Here is a 20,492-nt window from a genome sequence, read left to right as displayed (position 1 = left end):
GCTTCTGCAACGCTGGTCGAGACGATGCATTGCTGGGTGGCTGACTTGCTCATTGCAAGACGCTGGGCCTCGGATGGGAGGGCAGAGTAGAAGGTTAAGACCCGGAGACTTGGCACTCTGCGACGGGTCATCACTCATGCTTCCTCGATCTCCCGTGGTCAAGAACAAGAGAATATCTCCCTTGGGCTTGTTCTTGACAATCATTTTCACCACTCGGTAGGCACAGGTCAAGTAGTCTGGCGTGGCTTCCTTGAGGTACTGGATTTGCACTGCAAAGCCTGCCCAGGGGCCCGGAAAACGTCCTGTCTGTTGAAGTATCGGGTGAACTTCTCAAGGTTGATAGTGGCCGGCATAACCACAACCTTCAAGTCATCGCGGTGCTCCATGGCGTGTTTGAGCAAGGCCAATACCATGTTGGTGGCCTAGTCTGTCAAGACGTATTTTCGATTGGACTGGGTTCCGCAGTCAATTCGTTTCTCGTGCACTGAGAGAAAGGGTTGACACATCACTGCGATGACGCCGGCCATGAAGTTTTGCCAGGGAACAACAAGAGTCCCAACGTCTAAGATGTATGTCGCAAGGCAAAAACTGTAAGAGTCGAGGTCGTCTACTCAGGATGAGTATGCCGCAAGGCAAAACGTGCAAGATCGGTGTCGTCGGCTCAGAATGAGAGTGTCGCGAGGCGTGCCCTATCTTTCAGGACAGACATCGTCTCTCGGAACGTGGATACTAGCTAGGAAGAACGTGATGCCCTTGTAGCTCGGGCCCGGTCGAGGGAGGCATTGGCATATGGGTTCTTCATGGTTCTCCCACCGAACTTGTACGCCAGGTTTTTATCCTGGAAATGCTCGAGGTCCTGCAACAAATTAGCGGCTTACTTGAAGGAACAAATAAACAAAACTTACCATAATCCAGGTCGAGTCGATAGCTATTACATATCTCATGTACTAGAGTCCGGTAAAGGAAATGTGATCACATATGACCCACTCATACTTCTCGCCGACTAGACAGCTATCTGGCTCAGGCACGACTGGGTGGTTGTCGTGGACAGTCTTGTAGGTGCCCCTTCTGTCCAGATGGGCGGCTTTGTGATAAAAGCCGGCCGCCAAGCTCTGACGGATCTTCAAATCAAAGTTCGGGTCAGAAGGCTCCAATGCTGGCACGGCCTCATTGTCGAGCATGCGCCTGGATACGCTTGTCATCAGGCTGTTGCGCATCTTCAGGACCTGATCTGCAACCTTCGGGTTGATGAACGACATTGGACACCATCTAGCCAGCTTGTCTTCATCACCGGCAGATTCGATTCGGCGATGGATGTACATGTGGAATGCGTTCAGTCGTGCCAAGTGGTCGGACTTAGCATCGGAGTATTGCTGCCGTATAACGTCGGCGGCGTATCGCGGTGCATTGGGCCGTATGATGATGTCGTCCTGCGTGCTGAGCAGGCACGTGATGGTGACATCTGCTTGGCCTTAAGGAACACATTATACCAGGCAAGGTCTACAGGCATACCCACTGCCATAGATCCCTTTGTCGTGAGCTTGGCATCGGCATCAATATACTCCCTACTTTATGTGTCAGTACAAAATGTGAAAGAGACGACCACGTCCAAGACTCACAGGGCACGGAGTTCATGAAGAGCCCGGAGCAGTGTGAAAAAAACTCAACCCAGAGTTTGCAGTAGCAAAGAATGCCTCGCGATGGACTTTTTGTGATCGCGTTTTCACTGTATCTCTGGTTTATCCCCCAGCAGGTGCCAAACAGCAGCCAGGTTCCATCGACAAAGTTGAAGTCGGAGATTTTGTGAAAGCCGTAAGACTTCAGAACCAGGACCTCTGCCATGACCTCGCTGGTTAGCATTCCAGGAGGTTTGTTTGCTACGAGAGACTTGTCGAAAAAGTCCTTGGTATAAAGACGGTAGCAAATACCGTCCTGGATGCGACCAGCACCGCCAGCTCGTTGTTTAGCTGAGGCCTTCGGGAGGAGAGCCGTTAGGAGCGTTTTCATTCCGGTTGAATGTTGTCGTACGGCTTCTGGAGTCCGGTATATATAAACGACGGGAGTCTCTTAGGAGGAGCTTTGATTGGTTTCAGCATAAAGATGAGTCAACAGCTAGAAAGAATTTTATGAACTTTACCTTGCTTTAGAGTATCTCCTCCTAATCTGAGATTACTATAGTATAATCCATTTGAAGAGATCTTGATGAGGATTTATGAGGACGGACCTAATGGTCTGCAATCGGTCGTTCCCTGTCTGTAGGCAGTTGAGGTCAGCCAATTTTGTGGGACATAGCCGGACATGACATACCGATCGCGAGTGTGACGCCATCAATGGTCAAACCGTCCTCGGCGACATTTGTCGACACAATGCACTTTCGGCCTGTCTTGGTGTCCATGACACCCTCCATCTGGGCTCTCGAGAGCGACGGGTAGAGAGGCAAGACCTGGAGACCAGGCACTTTCTTCCTGATCAACCCGCACGTCTCCTCGATCTCCTGGACGGAGGTCATGAACACCAAGATGCTTCCCTCAGGCTTGGTCTGCGCGACGTGGGCGACCGTTTCCAACACTGCCTTCCGGTAGTCAGGCGTCGCCTCCCGCAGATACTGAATCTGGACGGGTTAGGCGTGTCCCTGGGCGTGGAACATGTTGGACCCAGGATGGTGAAGGTGGTCAAGTCGATTGTTGCCGAAATTACCACGACCTTGAGGTCTGGCCGCATTCCCATTGTCTGCTTGAGGAGGGCCAAGAGAAGATCGGTGTTCTTCGTCCTCTCATGGGCCTTGTCCACCATCACGCAAGCCTGTAATCGTCAGCAGTGTTCCTCTATGACACGATTCCAACTTACACATCTGCTAAGCTCTCTGTCAGAACGAAGCTCTTGCAGCAGGAGGCCGTCGTTAGGAACTTGAGGCGCGTTCGGTCGTTACTGGTGTTGTCGAACCGAACGGCGTAGCGGACCTCGTCACCCAGGTCCACATCGAGCTCCTGGGCCACGCGCCGGGCTGCGCTGGTTGCCGCAATCACCCTGGTTTGAGTGCAGGCGACAAGCAGGCCACTCTCCCACTCGTCGAACAGGATGAACTGGGAGACCTGAGTGGTCTTTCCGCAGCTAGCCGGCCTGGTGTGCGCCGCAAAATTCTTGGCGTGCCTCTTCTTGGCAGATTGGGAGCCGGTTACTGCGCTGTGCGGGGCCTTCAAGTGAAGCCTAGGAATGCGGCTTGCTGATGGTCGACGGGCTGGGCCGTCCATCTTCAAGGCGCCGGCCTCCTGCGCAGCCGTCTAGTCCCGCCTGATGCTGTCAGCAGGGACAGGCCGGTTCTGCTGGGCTTGAGTGGGCTCCATGGTCGCAGTGCTGCTGTGTGGGTGCGATGCTCGTGTGTGTATATATAAAGCAAGGATGGTGGCTTATTCTCGCATCTCCCGGCTGGGTGTTCCGTCGGGTAGCGGTGGCGAAGAGAATGGTTCATATATAGATCGGCTGTGGAAAGATTGAGATTATTCACAAGGTAGGAAGGGGAGGATTTTATATCCCCAATGGAGTCATGGCTGTGAGTCACGTGCATTGATTGATTGATTGATTGAGACAAACCCGGTTGGCCGAAGTGTCCTCCGTTGGCAGGAGCAGAGCGCCGTCACGTCGGTGACCAAACAGCAGCTTGCAAACTAACAATCCAATTCACCAACCTAAACAGTTTACAACCCCAATTGATTTCAACGGATTCCCACATGTTGATCTATTCATTGAATCAAACAAGTTGGGCGATTTTGCTACAAACTCGCTATCTAGATGGGCGGTTGCTGCGGCTGCTTTTGGAGGAGGACCAAGAGGGTTGCCATCTCGCCTGGTATCGGCACAGGCTGGATTTTTCTACGCCTTGAAGAAGTTGTAGATTAACACTAAAAGTGGCTGCCAAATCCATGGCTGCTCGCATTCCTAATCGCAAGAGCGTTGGCAGTATGAGGGCCACGGATGATTAGGGAGGTGGAATGTGGGCGGCACTGGTCACGACAGGAGAGATTCTTAGTCTAGCACACGATAAGAAAACAGCTCCATTGCTTCCCAATGCTCATCAGGAAAGACTCCCTGGTCTACAGATCATCCAGAGAATTCTACCTAGCTACGTAAGTTGACCGGTCTTAGCTTCACCAGGAGCCAAACACTCCTGGCTACTGACCCAGAACACCGCGTGAAGGTGCCGGCCGTCGCTCTGGTGCCTCCGCAAAGGCCCCGCGAGGGGCCTTTACATCATCAGCGAAATGAAACCAACAACAAAGACTCAGACAACCGGAAAAACTCTCTATGGTCCGTTCAAAACTGAATGGCGCTAGCCATGAAGTCTTGTGAGGCAAGAGAGAGATTATATCGGTCAAAAAAGAAAGAAAGAAAACGTCGCGAGACGTAACTATCTTGGTTGGATAGGCAGTGATTGCTTTAATGCCTTGTCGCGATGGGGATGTCGTCAAGCTGGTAGTGCTTCGAAAAGGGGGTGCCGTTAGGCCCGCCGTTTTTCAAAGTGTGAGAATGCCGAAAGACCATCGCTGTTCCAAAAAGGAGTGCCGCAAAGCACATTGCTGTTAAAAATAATCATGCCGTAAAGTCCATCGTTCTTCAGAATAAGAGGTACCGTAAACCCATTGTTCTTCGGAAGATGTATGCCGCTAGGCGCATCGTGCTCCAACAAGGATGTGCATGTCGCTAGACAGACTCCGACTCAGTCTTGGCTCTGGCCCGGTCGAGGGAGGCCTTGACTTCGGGGTTCCTAAGCGTAACTTGGTCGTATTTGCGCGCCAGGTTGTGATCCTGGAAGTGTTGAAGGTGCTATTACTTGTTAGCTGGGGGTGTTGTGTTGAGATCAAGAGGCCATAAACGTACCATAATCCATTCAGGTTCAATGGCTGTGATGCAGTGCATATACTGGACCCTAGCGAAACGGATGTGATGGTAAACCACCCACTCCCACCCCATGCCGATGAGGCAGCTGTCTGGTTCAAGCGCGACTGGGTAATTCTCATGAACCGTTTTGTAGTTGTCATCGCCCCTTCTGCTCAGGATCGCGGTCTTGTGGCAGAAGCCAACTGCCAGGCTTTGGCGAATCTTTGCACTGAAATCCGGGTCCCGGGGATCTAGGGTCGGCACTGGGCCACCATAGAGCATTCCATGCGAAACCTCTGGCATCAGTCCGCCTCGCATGAGCCTGGCCTCCTCGGCAACCTCCAAGTTGATTCCCTGGCTCTGGCACCAGTTGGACAACTCTGCTTCGTCGGAACAGATATCTCGGCGGTGGAAGTAGGCAAGGAAGGCATTGAGTCGAGCCAGGTGGTCGGAATCAATGTGACCGAAGCACTGCCGCTTGACATCAACACTGTATCGCTGCTCATAGGGCCTCACGAATAAATCTTCCTGCGAACTAAGTAAGCAGGCGATGGTGACAATTTCGCCCAGGCACCCGAGCTTCTCCGCCTCAAGGAACGCGTTATACCAGGCAGGATCGATAGGGGTGGGCAAGCACACGGCTATCTCGCCCTTTCGAGTGATGTTGGTATCGCTATCAGTGAAGCCCCTATTTTCCCATGTTAGTTCATCATGCCACATATGAGTACCTTAGGCTAGCTACTACTTACAAAGCGCGGAGCTCAGCCAAAGCTCGCAGAATCGTCTCTGTGTGAGGGCGGTCGACAAAGTTGAACTTCGAGATCTCATGATAGCCACAGCTTTTCAGCATCAAGATCTCCCTTGTCATCTCGCTGGCGTGGATTGCGAGATGGTTATTGGGGGGGCAGATCCAGTTGAAGGTCTGCTTGGTGTAAAGTCGGTAGCAGATGCCACCCTGCTGATTCCGACTGATCTGGGCGGCTCGTAGCTGTGCTGTAGGCTTAGGGATCGGGACCGTCATCAAAGTGTACATCCCTACACGCGGGCTATACCTGAATTGCCTGCACCTGCCCTTGTCTTGGATCCTAGTTAGTCTATCAAGTAGGAGGAAGGGGGGCTTGTGGCGAGTATCACGTACCGATCACATAGGTGATCTCGGGGATCTTCACGCTGACCTCAGCCAATCCAGTAGTGACGAAACACTTCTGGGCTCCGTCATCCTGAAGCGCATCGGGCGATGCGGGAACTTGAGACAAGGGGAGGGTCTTGAGGGTGCGGACATCCCGGCCGAGCCTCTCACAGGCGCCCCAGACATCTCGGTCAGAAGTTAGGAACAAGAGGATGTTCCCTCTGGGCTTAGACCTGACGATCATAAGGCTGCAGGCGGTAGTCAAGGCATCAGGCGTTTCCTCCTCCAGGTATCGGATTTGGATGGCGTTAGCTCGCTCGGCAACACGGAAGACGTTGCGGGTCCCGAAGAACTTGGTAAACTTGTCGAGGCCGGTATCGACGTCCAAGACAATGACAACCTTCAAGTCATCACGAGCCCTGGTAGCATCCTTGAGCAAGCCCATCAACATATCTGTCGCCAGGGTTCGCTCATGTGCCTGGTCGATGACAATGCATCCCTACTGTTGTCAGATACAACCTGCAATCAGCACGGGGCATAACCTACATAGTCATGGAAGCCGCGGCGAGATACAAACTCCTGAAGCAAGAAGCTGTCGGTCAAGAACTTCAGGCGGGTGTCACCGCTGCTGCGATCCCAATCGCCACTATGGGTGTAGCATCCAACGATGCCGCCGAGAGGAAGCTCCATCTCGCTGGCAACCTGAGCTGCTGCGCTGGATGCAGTAGAGCCGCGAGGCTGTGTACAGCCAACAATCTTTTCGTCGTGCATCCATTCATCAAAAAGGATGAACTGCACGAGCTGTGTGATCTTGCCGCAGCCCGTATCCCCGACGACGATGGTGATCTAGGCATGAGATATGAGCACGTAAATCTTAGGAACAAGACTAGATATACTTACTCTTCCCGACTGGAAGCACCGGAGAAATTCCTGACGGTTCTCAGGGCGGCAAATCGAGTATTGTTCGCGGCGCCTGCTGAGGTCCGCAAAGTACTCGGCAGAGTGCAAGCTGCCGGGCAGAAAGGGGTTTTTGGTGGCGTCTTCGAGCGCCATGGCCTGCTCGGCCGTCATGCGGTTCCACAGCATAGACTCCATGGTAATAGACCGTGGTGACTGAAATAGTGGGAGAGCAGAAAGAATGGTTGTGATCTTAGTCGTGGTGGTTATTGCGAGATGGTCTTGGTGATGCAGCGATTTTGCCTCAACGAGAATTTTTGAGCGCACAAAATGTAAACAAACGATTGACCGTAATTCACGTGATGAACATCAAACTAAAGCCCTGTAGGCCATTTGATCTCTGCCCGAAGGGGACGTTGTCCGGTGAAGGACTGGCTGCCAGCTGGCCGGCAGTGCTGGGAGTTACAGACGATCACGGGGGCGGGAATCATAGAGCCTCTTTTCCAAGATGACCAGTGCCAGATCTGGGTTTGGGGCTCACATTCTAAAGTTCATCACACGGTCAGGGGTTGGTCAGGATATCTACGTTTTCATAGAACAACGCTTCAATAGTGCAAACGAGACATGACAGAGGTGTCGAGGCAAGAACTAATGACTGGATGGGGGCATATCAGCACTCAGTCGAGGCCCACAACAATCTTAGTAAACGACAGAATACTCATGCACGTAAACTGCGGCCATTTGTCTTGATTAGAAAGAGCGCAAGCCCTGGTTCCAAACGGAACACTACATACGAAACCCCTAACTAAGACGTGGCCGGCTCGTAAACAAACTCGTACACAATCATACCAATTCCGGCCATACTAGCGGGATGCTGCGAGGCATTCTGCAGAGTCAGGGACAGAAGAGTACTGAACACAGTTGTGAAAAGAAAAAGAAAATGCCGCTAAGCATATAACAAAAACCAGAAACCTCTTCACATCATGAGAGTAAAGCTGGCTAACAAGGATACGGTTAGGCAGATATCCGAGATAACCAAGTTCTGCTCGCCATGACGGCACCGACAAAGTTGAAGTTGAAGATGGAGCTTATCGACAAGAATGCCGCTAGGCATACAAGTAGAGAAGCAGGGTCGTTTGTCCAGCAACTGAACTTCCAAGTGCTGTGTGTTGTATCGATGTGAGTGTCGTGTGAAGAAGCATGCCGCTAGACAGTTCCCAGTATGTTCGAAGCAAAGACGTAGGCGGGGAGCGTCGTGGTAGTGATTCATCTACCATGGGGCAACTTGATGAAGGTCTCCTCGTCCTCGACCTCCTCTTCCTCGATCACCCCGACGTTGATCTCCTCTTCCTTGGCCCCGGCCTCGATTGATCTGGTCTGGGCCACCTCGACCCCAACCTCCTTGGCCTCGACCTCCTTGACCTCTTTGCCCTCCACGACCTCCTCGAGCTGCCTGGCCTCCTCGTGTCCATCCCTGGGCTCCCCCTCGCTGGATGTCGGGCCTGGAACCGGGGTGGAACTTCTGGTACAGCGTCTCGGGTGCGCCATCCCAGCTTGAAGCTCTCTGATGATCCCCTGCACCCTCGATGTTTCGCTGCGTAGCCCGGTAATCTGGTCGCACAGGTACCCTGTCTACGATGATCTCCTCGCCAGAGGGATCCTCGTTGTCAGCGACAAAGACAATCTCTCCCTCAACCTTGGGCTTCCAGTCTCCTCTTGGGACCCAGTTCTTGTCCACAGACCGTCCATGCGCCTGCCACTCGGTGTAGAGATCCCAGTCACCCCAGCTGAGACCGATTCCGGGAGGTGGATGATGGTGGATGAAGTGACCATTTGACGTCAAGGATCGCACATCAGTCTGCTCGCCAGGAACCAGGAATTCCTCAGATACAGACATAGGAGCAATAACGTCGCCCCTCTTCTCTTTCTTCTCAGGGAAGATATGCTCCGGTCTCCACTGCTTGTTCTCTCCACGACACCACATCCCTATGGCGTTGGGAAAGATCCTGATCGTATCCGTATGCGGGGCAGAGGCAGAGAAGACGTCGTTCAGCATCTCAATGTTGCGGGTGTCTTGGTCGTCGGGGGGTTGCGTCGGCCTACGCGCTTGATGCCATTCCTCCTAGTCGTCGGCTTCATACTCGGGTAGGTCGTTCAGGGCGATGGTCTTGGATTCCCGCTTCCCGTTCTTTACGCGGGTGATACAGATTCTGATCTCACTGGGGCCCTCGGAGCCAATCTCGAGCCCAAAAAGTTGCTGGGAGCGAACAAGTAGCTCGCCGTTGGGACCCCTCTTGGTCCGCGACCAACCCTGTATCCCGCGAGCCCGCAGCTCTTCATCTTCGCGCTCGAGTTCTTCGAGAGCGGCTTGCTCGGCCTCTTGGGCACTTCTGATGGCCGCTTCGCGACGGTCTCTTTGCGTGGCATCCTTGGTGCGGGGCTGTGCAGCGCGTGCCTCACAAGGAACAACGGGAGGGACGGCGGCACGGATGGGGAGGGCATAGGCCGGAGGAGGAGGGTTCTGAGGCCGGGGACGGGGGCGGGGGCAGGGGCGATTGCTCGGGGATCCAGGCCGAGACTCCTGAGGAGCATTCTTTGGGAGTGTTAGGCTTGAGGTCTGTCGTCAGGTCAGGAGCGGGCACTTGCGTTGCCGATCCAAGGAAGATCGGGGGGTTGGTGGTTCCAACGACGCGACATTTCTATTTTCTGTTAGCATGAATGAATAGGGAATACACGGTGGTTATATGAAGCTACTTACTGCCTGCTGCAGTAGCTATAGCTGGTGTGGTGTGGTGGTGGTGATGATGGTGATGGTGTTGCGCGAACGTGATGATTTTGTTGAATTTGTTTTAGAAGCGGGCTAAGATAACTCCTCTAGATTCTATTGGAAGCAGACAGAAGTCAGAGAAATTCTACTGCGTCTGTTTTGGGTGATTTTCCACGAGTCTGTGTTGACACTGTCGGGCACTGCCAGCAGCTGGCACTCGTTATCCAAGAGATCCATACTAGCCACTCCTCCATAAAGGCAGAATAGCTTGCCTTGGCAAATCTCATTAATTCCATTCATGTTATTCCTTCAAGTATCATATCAGTAAAATGCTGCCCTCTTGGTGATTTCCTTTAGGGTTTCATGGCCTTGGTCAATCGTTCCCCTCCGCCTCAAATGATGTCTTCTTCTTATGTGCATAAACCATCGTGTCAAGGACAAAGAGCATTAGTCTAGAGCTCCAAGAAGAATTATGCGGGGGAGCCACCACTAGACGCCTCTCGAGCATTTCATGACTCAAAATTCCTCCTGATTGCGTAGGCAGGTAGAAAGTTGTGAAGTACCATCAACAGTCCAACTCCTGATGGGCGCCCTGACGACTAAGGGCCCTGCCACACTCAGCCACGGTCCCTTGTGTGCCTGGCATGCCAAAGCCCATGTGGCTTAGCAGACCCACATATTTGTTTCATGGAACACTGCAGCCTTCCAGCTTCTCGCGGCATGCTTACCAGCCCGTGATGCAATGGCTTAAGGACATTACTGAGGTGTCCTCACCCGTGGATATCGGGCCGTGGCCAGCCTAACGGTAGCCATGTCAGTAAAGCAGCCCTGACTATGGAGGCACTGGGTCACTACCCATCGATGATGAAAAGGTTATTTGAGTCTTTGCGGAGGTACCAGAGCGAAGGTTGGCACCTTCACGTGGCGACCCGGGTTAGTACCTAGTTACGAGCCTTGGAGCTCTTGGTGAAGCCAAGACGGGGCAACTGGCAACTCATGTAGACTACCTGGTAGGGTATGGAGCTCTGCAGTTGATCATCACCCACCCAATGTCATTAGCCAGGAACAAGCGTGAACTAACCCCACAACTCGAGCAACTCCGAGCGGGTCTTTTTATGCCATTCACAAGGAAACGAGACGCCAGAAGATCAAGAGGGTTCCTAATCTCCTCAAAGGCATATTAAGAAATTAAATAAAAAATATCCTAAAATAATGTAATAATCTAGATGATTTTTTATCTATTTTTATTTTCTTTTATTTACTATAATTATGAGAGAATAAACCAATGTCTATCCCCGTGTCTCACTTTTTCGTCGGCCCAGCTACCCTTGTCTTAGATCATGCCCCACGCTTATCCTCGCTAGCACTCGATCGGCACAACCATCTCTTCGGGCCGTGTGTGATAGCTCCAGTTCCCGGCTGAGCCTGAGTTGACCTCTTCTCTGACAATGAAATGCGAGCTGCATCATGACCCTTCCTGCCACATCGACGGCTTGAATGTCGCAGTGTCAGCTACTCCACATCTTTCTTCGCCGCAGCCAGCATCTAAGCTTTGGCCACTGGGTCGGCTCTCGCGAGACCCTTGGATCCACTCTTGGACTGCTGTGGATGTCACTGTTTAGTCTCTAAACGTCCGGTCCAACATCAAGAGACAGGAGGGGCCCTATGGTAGGCAGGCAGCAGAGCACTTTTAGACCTGCATTCGCTGAGCTGTGTCGGGAAGCCCGGAGTTGTCATAACAACGGGACCTAAACATCTCCGCCCGACAATGAGGAGATGCATCTACCCTTGAGCAGGAAAGGGAATCCCTCTATTTCGAGTTCATGTTTTTTTTTACCTTCGTGTCAGAGACAGGGTCCATTAATCCTAAGCGCCGAGAAGAGTCGGTCAGTAAAGCCACTACCGGATATCCCCTGGGCATTTCGCGACATCAAATTCCTGATGAACGCCATGGTTGTCGGGAACAACCTTGATTGCCTTTGCCCATTTCGCGAGTGTCTTGTGGAAGCAGCGACTGAATATGAGTCGAAATTAGATCATTCTCACTATCGAAAGGCGTGGTGGCAGAGTGGTCTAATGCGATAGACTAGAAATCTATTCTCTTCGGAGGCGTCTGTTCGAATCAGGCCCACGTCGATTTGTTTTTTTTTCTTTTTCTTTTATACCTTGATTTTCACTTATGATCTCTTTCGTGTATTCATTCATCATGATAGCGACTACGGATAACTTTTTTTGTCCATTTTTCTTCAAGCCCTTGGTCCGAGAAGATTTGTGTCACTATCGCCACCACGTGTTTCTCCTGTCTTGCTTGGCTAAATGGCTTAAGTGACTATTGAAGCGGCTTGCTGATAGTGCTCTCGCCGATTAAACATGTGTAAGTTTATTGTTCCTTACCAAAGCCTTGATAAACTTACACTCTTTCCCCTTGGAGGCTTGCATGATCCTACGTCGATGGTTTGTTAGTCTTGGACTTGACTGGTTGGTGCCTCAATACCCAGAGTCGCGGGTTTGTCTCAACGCCATTAGATCATTAAACAAGAAGGCTTTGAAGATGTTTGTTCGACATTGCGCTCAACAACAGCAGTCTCATTTGCCAAAAATTACATTTTACCATCAGATTTAAGGCCAGCAATTATAATTGCAATATTCATGCGTTTTCTACCTATGTCCATCTTGTTCTCGCAGAGAGCCAGCACTTCTCCCACTTACACGCTCTTACCCTATGCCTCCCTCAAAATCTCAAATCTTTGCCTCCGCAATCAGTGGTCCGATTCTTGTCGGCCAAGGTGCCCAACAGAGTTACACTATCGATAAAGGCGGCGGATGGTGCCTGAACGCGCCAAAATCCTCCCAACCGACCGCCATTCACGAATAATAGCGTCTACCTGGGGATGGTCTGGGCCTTCGCATCGAGGGCTACACTACGACCACAACAAATGCTCGACACTCGTGACACCCCACAAACCTGGCACACGGCTCGGAGGGATGGAAATCACCCAGGTGAATGTTACTACTGATCTCCTTGAGAGATATCTTCAGATATGCTAACATCAAGTCTAGTGAAGGCGTCTAGTCGATTTGTCATGAGTCAATAGCTACATGGCAAACGAGATAGTCAACGTGGGGCGGCTTGATCGATCGTATTAACGACCTTGGAAGGCGATTCACCTGGATGAGACATTCGATTGAGTCGAGATCGTGGACTGAGACACTTCTTATTCGACCCACTGACGGCTTCAAGACCAGTGGAACAAACGGAAGCTTCGTTGGGCAACCCAGCAAAGCCGGTAAGACGATGATCGCGTTCCTGTGTCAACTCTGTTTCCCCAAAACCGTGAGATCAACGATCTTGAACGTCATGAGATGGATGGATAGCTCCGCTGCAGATAATCCCGTGATCAGGTACCCCCAGCAGGCAAACCGACAATCGGGTTGGTAGTCTGATGTCAACAATAACCGAGGAATCTATCAATCAGCCTCGTTGAAGCGATCATGCAGATATAGTTTACAGAGCTGTACCTGGCCTTGAATCTTGGCCACTCGCTCGCGCCAAGTTGCATCACGCCTGCTCTCCCCGGCGAATGAGGGCATTTGGAGTCTATCGGGAGGACCGGGTAAGACGCAAATGGCTAGTCCTCTCGACCTTGGCATTCAGGACCAGATTAGAACTTTAAGCAGAGACAACTTTAAACCTCGATCTGGGCTGAGGTGAAAGACAGTCCAGACTGCGGATGGTCCCTGACCACCTCGAGTCATATCCGTCCTTCTCCATGGGGCTATGGCCGTGGACAATGGGTGGCTGAATGTGGCTTGACACGCTTTCGATTGAGACAAACGCAAAAAGGGTAGCTAAACAAAGCCATAGTCTGGCCTGCAGGGGCGATCCCTTGGTCGATCGGCTCGGCGCGTTCCAGTCCCTGGTGAGTTGCTGTTTAGACACAAGCGTCCTCGACAAGACCCAATCACGGCTCACGTCATGCAGGTCCCAACCAGGGCCGAAGAATGTCGCCCTGAGAAGAGGCAAGGCACGATCGCCTTCCCGGCCAAGTTCAAAGCTCCTAGCTCAATGACGACATTCCAAGTTCGTCGAGAACCTCGTGGGGAGCCCCAGGGCAGGGAATGCGGACGATGGGCGAGAACAGGACTCTCTTGGGTGATGAGCTCTCCGCAGACTATTGGGAACTCTAAACGCGACGAAAGCAGACGGGCGGATGCCCCGATGAAGCCACAAGATGGGAGCCCGGGGATGGTTGTGTTCCTGTGCCTGGTGTTTATAAACCACCGAGGGAACGTTGAAAAGTCCAAGTTCTTCATACTTTGCACAGTATTGACATCCAAGCTTCGTGTAACCTCCAACTACTTGTCTTTGTTGGCAAGATGTGGTTGACACGGGGGCTTCTAGCCTCTACACTCCTTACCGCCATCAAGGCACAAGACGATAACACCAACAACGACATTCCTTCACTTGATATCCCCGACCTCGCAACACAGATCCGAGGTTCCATCTTTGCTGTATCTCTAATCCCCCATGCCGAGACAACCCTGAGCGGAGGTCATGGCACCCTCGACGACAACAATGACGCCTTTCCCGCTACTGCTTTCTCTCATGATCAGTCCGCCCCTGGCGGAGCATCTCCCAACACACCCGTGGCCCAGCAGCCTCCTACTATTACGATCCCTCCTTCCACCGACTATCCTTACGAGAGAATCATCAAGGCGTACACAGGGACGCGAACCATCATCAATGTTGTCACCACGATTGCCGAGCCAGACGGAACACGAGCCGGCACAGTTATTGTAGAGCTTGCTAGCACACTCTACTCGGCCTTTACACCTGGACAGGCCGGCGCTCTGACGATCCCTCCTTCGTTGGAGGATCCCATGTTCACTGTCATTCAGGCTTTCCCTGGACCTACGACTCTGCCACCCAGGACGATTACTATTTCTGCTTCAGGAACGAACCCTGGAACTGTCATTATTCAGACTCCTTGGCCTGAGACACCAAACACGGCTGCACCTGGATCTCCTGGTGCAACCGATGCTGGCTCTCCCGATGCTGGCTCACCTGGCTCTGGATCTCCGGATTCAGGAGCCCCTGGTGCTGGTTCTCCCGACTCTGGTTCGCCTGGCAGTGGCTCTCCAGACGCTGGTTCTCCTGGTGCAGATGCTCCTGGTGCAGGTTCTCCTGGATCACCAGGATCTGCAGACACTTCCAACGTCGTCATCATCCAGACTTACACTGGTACCGTCTCCATTACTAGACCCTTCCTCACTACCATCACGGCACCTGGCGGTGGTCAGGGCACTGTCGTCATCCAAGTTCCTCCTGGAACTCAGGGTGCTGGGGAAACCGTCACAATTCCTCCTAGTGGCGACAGCTCTTTCACCACCGTCCTCCGTCCTTACACCGGAGCTACTCCCATTTCCACCGCAGTTACCATCTTCATCCCCGCGACCGCAGGCGGAGATGGCGGAACTATCGTTATCGAGACTCCGACTCCCGATAGTGGTGATATTGGAATCATTGATCCTGGTAACAAGATTGCTCAGCCTAGCAATAGCGTCATCACTCTTCCATCAGACCCCAACAGCCCGTTTGTCACGATTGTTCAGGGACATGATGGAACTGACACGATCACTGTACCTACCACTATCACGATTCAGCCTAGTGGAGGCGAGAAGGGAACCGTCATTATTGAGACTCCCAACGCGCCGGCTCCAACTCGAGGTTCACCGATCACGATCGCCCCTGGCCCTGACGGCTCCATGACGACGATTGTGAGGGAGCATACCGGTGATCCCATCACGGTCCCTACTACCATCACAATCACTGGAGCGCCCGGCCAACCCGGAACGATCATCATCGAGACTCCGAGTCCGAGCAGCCCTCAGACGGGAACTCGACCTGCTGATGAGCCCATCACTATCACAGGCGGCCCAGACTCTCCCACAACCATCTTCCGGCCCCATGCCGGTGATCCCATCACGGTCCCTACTACCATCACAGTCACTGGAGCGCCCGGCCAGCCCGGAACAGTCATCATCGAGACTCCTGCTCCGTCTACTCCTCAGCCGGGTCAGGAGACCATCACTATTCCTGCTGGTGGTGATAACGGATGGGCGACAATCGTTCGACCTCACCCTGGTGATCCGATCACGTCTGCTATCACTATCACCCAGACTCCTGCGAACGGACAGCCCGGTACCATCATCATCGAGACTCCCGTCACCAAGGTCCAGCAGACTCCAACTACCCAGACCCCCTCTGCCGCTCAGACTTCACCTGGAGTCCAGACCGGACCTGATGGGTCTGTTCAGACTTCTCAGCCTGCTGATTCTGGTGATGGTGAGATCACGATCCCTCCTAGCCGCGATAACCCTTACATCACCATCTACCGACCTCACACTGGTGATCCCATCACCGCGCCTATCACCATTACTCAGACTCCTGCGAATGGACAGCCGGGTACCATCATCATTGAGACTCCAGCGACTAGGTTCAATACCCCGGCCAACACTGAGCCCATCACTATCCCGACTGCTTCTGATAGGCCCTACGTGACAATCTACCGACCTCACGAGGGATCGCCGATTACTGAGCCAATCACCATTACTCAGACTCCGGCCAATGGACAGCCCGGAACTATTATCATTGAGACTCCGGCGCCCGAGGTCACCGTGACTCCCACCTCTTCAGGCGGTCTTGTCACTGTGTACCGTCCGCATACTGGTGATCCTATCACGGCTCCCATCACCATCACGGATGGCAGCACCGTCTATATCGAAACTCCTCCGCCGGTCAAGTGGGCTCAGACTCAGAGCTCGACTCAGCAGCCTACCACGGTCTCTGGTTCAGATGGCTACATCACCATCTACACCCCGTACCCCGGCCCTGGAACCATTGATACTCCCATCACCATCGTTACCCCCCCTCGGGATGGCCAACCTGGAACGGTTCTGATTGAGACGCCTGTGCCGCAGACCCCTACCCAGGCCCCTGTCGAGACCCCAGAGCCCGCGACCACTGTGTCTGGCTCGGATGGTTATGTGACGATCTACACTCCTTACCCAGGACCTGGCAAGATCTCGTCGCCCATCACTATTATCACTCCTCCTCAAGGAGGACAGCCCGGAACTGTTCTCATTGAGACCCCAGTTCCTGACCCGACCCAGCCTCAGCAGAGTGGTCCGGCTACTGTCACCGATCCTGAGCGATGGGTTACCATCTACACGCCTTTCCCTGGCCCTGGTACGATTTCGCAGCCCATCACCATTACTCAGTCTCCTACGAATGAACAGCCTGGCACTATCCTCGTCGAGACACCAGTTCCTCAGAGCTCGAGTCCTTCGGACTTTTACGTGACTGTTTACCGGCCTTACCCAGGCCCTGGAACCATTACTGCGCCCATCACATACACCCAGCAGCCTGCCAATGGACAGCCTGGCACCGTCATCATTGAGACTCCCGTGTCGGCGGCTCCTTCGACGACCGAGACTCCTGGTGGAACGCTCACCATCCCGACTGCTTCAGATCGGCCATATGTCACCATCTACCGACCTTACCCAGGTCCTGGTAACATTGTCCACCCCATCACCATGACGCAGCCGCCCGCGAACGGCCAGCCTGGTACTATAATCATCGAGACCCCGACTCCTGTTGTCTTTACCAAGTTCCAGCCTACCAGCCAGCCTCCGGTCACGATCCCAGCTGATGATAACAACTACATCACCATCTACCGACCTCACACCGGAACTCCTATCACTGCGCCAATTACGGTCACTACGATCGCCCCCTCAGGCGGGCAACCCGGTACAGTGATTATCGAGACTCCGGCTGCTGTTGAGTCGACTGAGGCTCAGACCACTAGCGATGCGGCTGTTACCATTCCTCAGGGTCAGGATGGGTATGTGACTGTTTATCGACCTCATACTGGTTCTCCCATTACGGCGCCGATTACTGTCACTACCATTCTTCCTTCGGGAGGTCAGCCTGGTACTGTGATCATTGAGACCCCAGCTCCCGTGGATCCCACTCAGCCTGAGACTACGACTGCTCCCGCACCAGTTACGATTCCTGCTGATCAGGGTGGCTATGTTACCATCTACAGGCCTTATCCAGGCCCTGGCTCTATCACAGCTCCTCTCACTGTTGGAACTATCGCCCCTTCAGGTGGTCAACCCGGCACTGTCATTATTGAGACTCCAGTTCCTCAGGCCCCCACTGAGACTCAGTCTCCGCCTGTCACTGTTCCTCAGGGCGATGATGGCTATGTCACAGTTTACCGACCGTATCCCGGCCCTGGAGTTATCACAGCGCCTCTTACGGTCACAACAATTGCTCCTTCTGGTGGACAGCCAGGCACTGTTATCATCGAAACCCCAGTGCCTCAGACGCCTGCGCCTACTGAGTCGGCGACTCTCACTGTTTCCGATCAGGGTTACATCACCATCTACAGGCCATACACTGGAGTCAGTGCCATCACGGCGCCGATCACGGTTACTACCATTCCTCCCTCTGGTGGACAACCAGGAACGGTCATTATTGAGACCTTGGTGCCTCAGACTCCTACCGAGACTCAGTCTTCTGGCAAACCTCCAGTGACGATCCCTCCTGGTCCTGACAACTCGTATGTGACGGTTTATCAGCCGTATCCTGGCCCTGGTGTCATCACGGCCCCTGTCACAGTCACTACGATCGAGCCCTCTGGTGGACAGCCCGGGACTATCATCATTCAGACTCCCGTCCCCGAGACACCTACGCCGACTGCTGATCCTCCGGTCACCATCCCCCCTGGCCCTGACAACACATACGTCACGGTCTACAGGCCCCACGAGGGTCCCGACCAGATCACTGCGCCTGTCACCGTCACCACCATTGAGCCTACCAACGGCCAACCTGGAACTATCATCATCGAGACCCCTGGCCTGCAGACTGGCAACAAGGTCAACATTCCTCCAGTCACGCTTTCTCCAGGCCCACAGGAGACCTATGTCACGGTTTACAGACCTCACACTGGAGCTGATGTTATTACTGCTCCTGTCACCGTCACGACTATCGCTCCTACGAATGGTCAGCCAGGCACCGTTATCATTGAGACCCCTGAGCCTCAATCTCCTGAGCCCAACCCCACGGTGACGATTCCTCCTGGTCCCGAGGAGTCTTATGTGACTGTGTTCCGACCTCACACTGGAGCCGATGTGATTACTGCACCTATCACCATCACTACGATCGCTCCATCTGGTGGCCAACCCGGTACCGTGATCATCGAGACCCCGGTCCAGCCGGATCCTACCACCAGCACACCAGCGGCGGATCCTACAACAGTTTCTTCGCCCGGTGCCTCGTACATCACTGTCTATCGCCCTCATACCGGCGTGGATGTGATTACCGCACCCGTCACTGTCACCACGATCCCACCTTCTGGTGATCAACCGGGAACAGTCATTATCGAGACTCCCGTCGAGGCTCAGCCAACCTCAACCGAAGAGCCCTCGACGGTCTCCTCGCCTGGTGCTTCTTACATCACTGTCTATCGACCCCATACTGGGCCTGACGTGATTACTGCACCTGTCACTGTTACCACTATCCTGCCATCTGGGGATCAGCCTGGTACTGTGATCATTGAGACTCCCGCACCGGTCGAGCCCTCAACTTCGGCTGATGAGCCTACTACGGTATCTTCGCCTGGTGCTACTTACATAACTGTCTATAGGCCACACACTGGACCCGACGTCATCACCGCGCCGGTCACAGTTACTACGATCCCTCCTTCCGGAGATCAACCCGGTACAGTCATCATTGAGACCCCCACCGACCCCGAGTCCACTCCGGCTCCGGCCCCACCTTTGACCACTTCTCGCCCCGGCGCTTCTTATCTCACCGTCTACCGCCCTCACACCGCAGCGGATGAGATCACAGGTGATGTTACGATTACGACTATTGACCCTACAGATGACGGACCGGGAACGATTATCATCGAGACTCCGATTCAGAGGGTGGCTGTGCCAACAACCTCCTCTCAAGCTGACTACTATGTTACAGTTTACCGACCTCACGCGGGTTCAGACGTAATCACAGAGCCAGTGACTGTTACCACCATTGCACCATCGGATGGACAGCCTGGCACTGTGATTATCGAGACCCCAGGTCCTCAGGCGCCTCCAGTGACCACTTCTGGCCCTGCTCCTTCGTACATCACCATTACGCGCCCCTACACTGGCCAAGATGTCATCACGGCACCTGTAACCGTTACCACAATTCCTCCTCAGGGCGACGAGCCTGGTACCGTGATCATCGAGACACCAACGGAACAGACCGCACCAGTCACTTCTGCCGGTCCTGCCCCGTCCTACGTCACAGTATATCGGCCGCATACTGGTCCTGATGTTATCACGGAGCCGGTCACGGTCACGACTATTGCCCCTACTGGAGACCAGCCTGGTACGGTCATCATCGAGACCCCAGGCCCACAGGCTCCTCCAGTGACAACAGCCGGCCCTGCTCCTTCGTACATCACGATCTATCGACCATACAGCGGAACCGATGCCATCACTGGTCCCGTTACCGCCACCACGATCGCCCCCGAGGGAGACCAACCCGGCACAGTCATCATCGAGACCCCTGGTCAAGCACCTGCCACCACCACATCTGGCCCTGCTCCTTCGTGGATCACGGTGTATCGACCTTACTCTGGGGTGGACATCATCACGGCTCCCATCACCGTTTCAACTATCCAGCCAGACGGCGACCAGCCCGGTACCATCATCATTGAGACCCCTGTTGAGCGAGTTGCCGCAACCACCTCCACTTACGAGCCATTCTAT

At 53.6% G+C, this 20,492-nt stretch overlaps 3 protein-coding genes across 3 annotated transcripts; all 3 read right to left on the bottom strand.

The window, feature by feature from the left end:
• Positions 1 to 2,224: 2,224 nt before the first annotated feature.
• Positions 2,225 to 3,251, bottom strand: NECHADRAFT_76710 (uncharacterized protein; the record flags this gene model as incomplete). Its single annotated transcript, XM_003046107.1, has 5 exons — positions 2,225 to 2,253; positions 2,308 to 2,611; positions 2,698 to 2,802; positions 2,848 to 2,906; positions 2,969 to 3,251. 5 exons carry the CDS (start codon positions 3,249 to 3,251, stop codon positions 2,225 to 2,227), a joined length of 780 nt encoding a protein of 259 aa, XP_003046153.1.
• A 1,447-nt stretch (positions 3,252 to 4,698) lies between these two features.
• NECHADRAFT_76709 (uncharacterized protein) lies at positions 4,699 to 7,099 on the bottom strand (the record flags this gene model as incomplete). The annotated part of the gene is made up of 6 exons (XM_003046106.1): positions 4,699 to 4,803; positions 4,876 to 5,563; positions 5,625 to 5,952; positions 6,014 to 6,503; positions 6,551 to 6,850; positions 6,905 to 7,099. The coding sequence occupies 6 exons, from the start codon at positions 7,097 to 7,099 to the stop codon at positions 4,699 to 4,701; spliced, it is 2,106 nt and encodes a 701-aa protein (XP_003046152.1).
• Positions 7,100 to 8,167: 1,068 nt separating this feature from the next.
• NECHADRAFT_76708 (uncharacterized protein) lies at positions 8,168 to 9,968 on the bottom strand (the record flags this gene model as incomplete). The annotated part of the gene is made up of 5 exons (XM_003046105.1): positions 8,168 to 8,403; positions 8,483 to 9,000; positions 9,043 to 9,494; positions 9,660 to 9,674; positions 9,798 to 9,968. 5 exons carry the CDS (start codon positions 9,966 to 9,968, stop codon positions 8,168 to 8,170), a joined length of 1,392 nt encoding a protein of 463 aa, XP_003046151.1.
• Positions 9,969 to 20,492: the final 10,524 nt, after the last annotated feature.

The sequence above is a fragment of the Fusarium vanettenii genome, assembly GCF_000151355.1.
Source record: "Fusarium vanettenii 77-13-4 chromosome 2 genomic scaffold NECHAsca_18_chr2_1_0, whole genome shotgun sequence".
NCBI classification, from domain to species: domain Eukaryota; kingdom Fungi; phylum Ascomycota; class Sordariomycetes; order Hypocreales; family Nectriaceae; genus Fusarium; species Fusarium vanettenii.
This window is presented reverse-complemented; position numbering and strand designations above follow the sequence as displayed.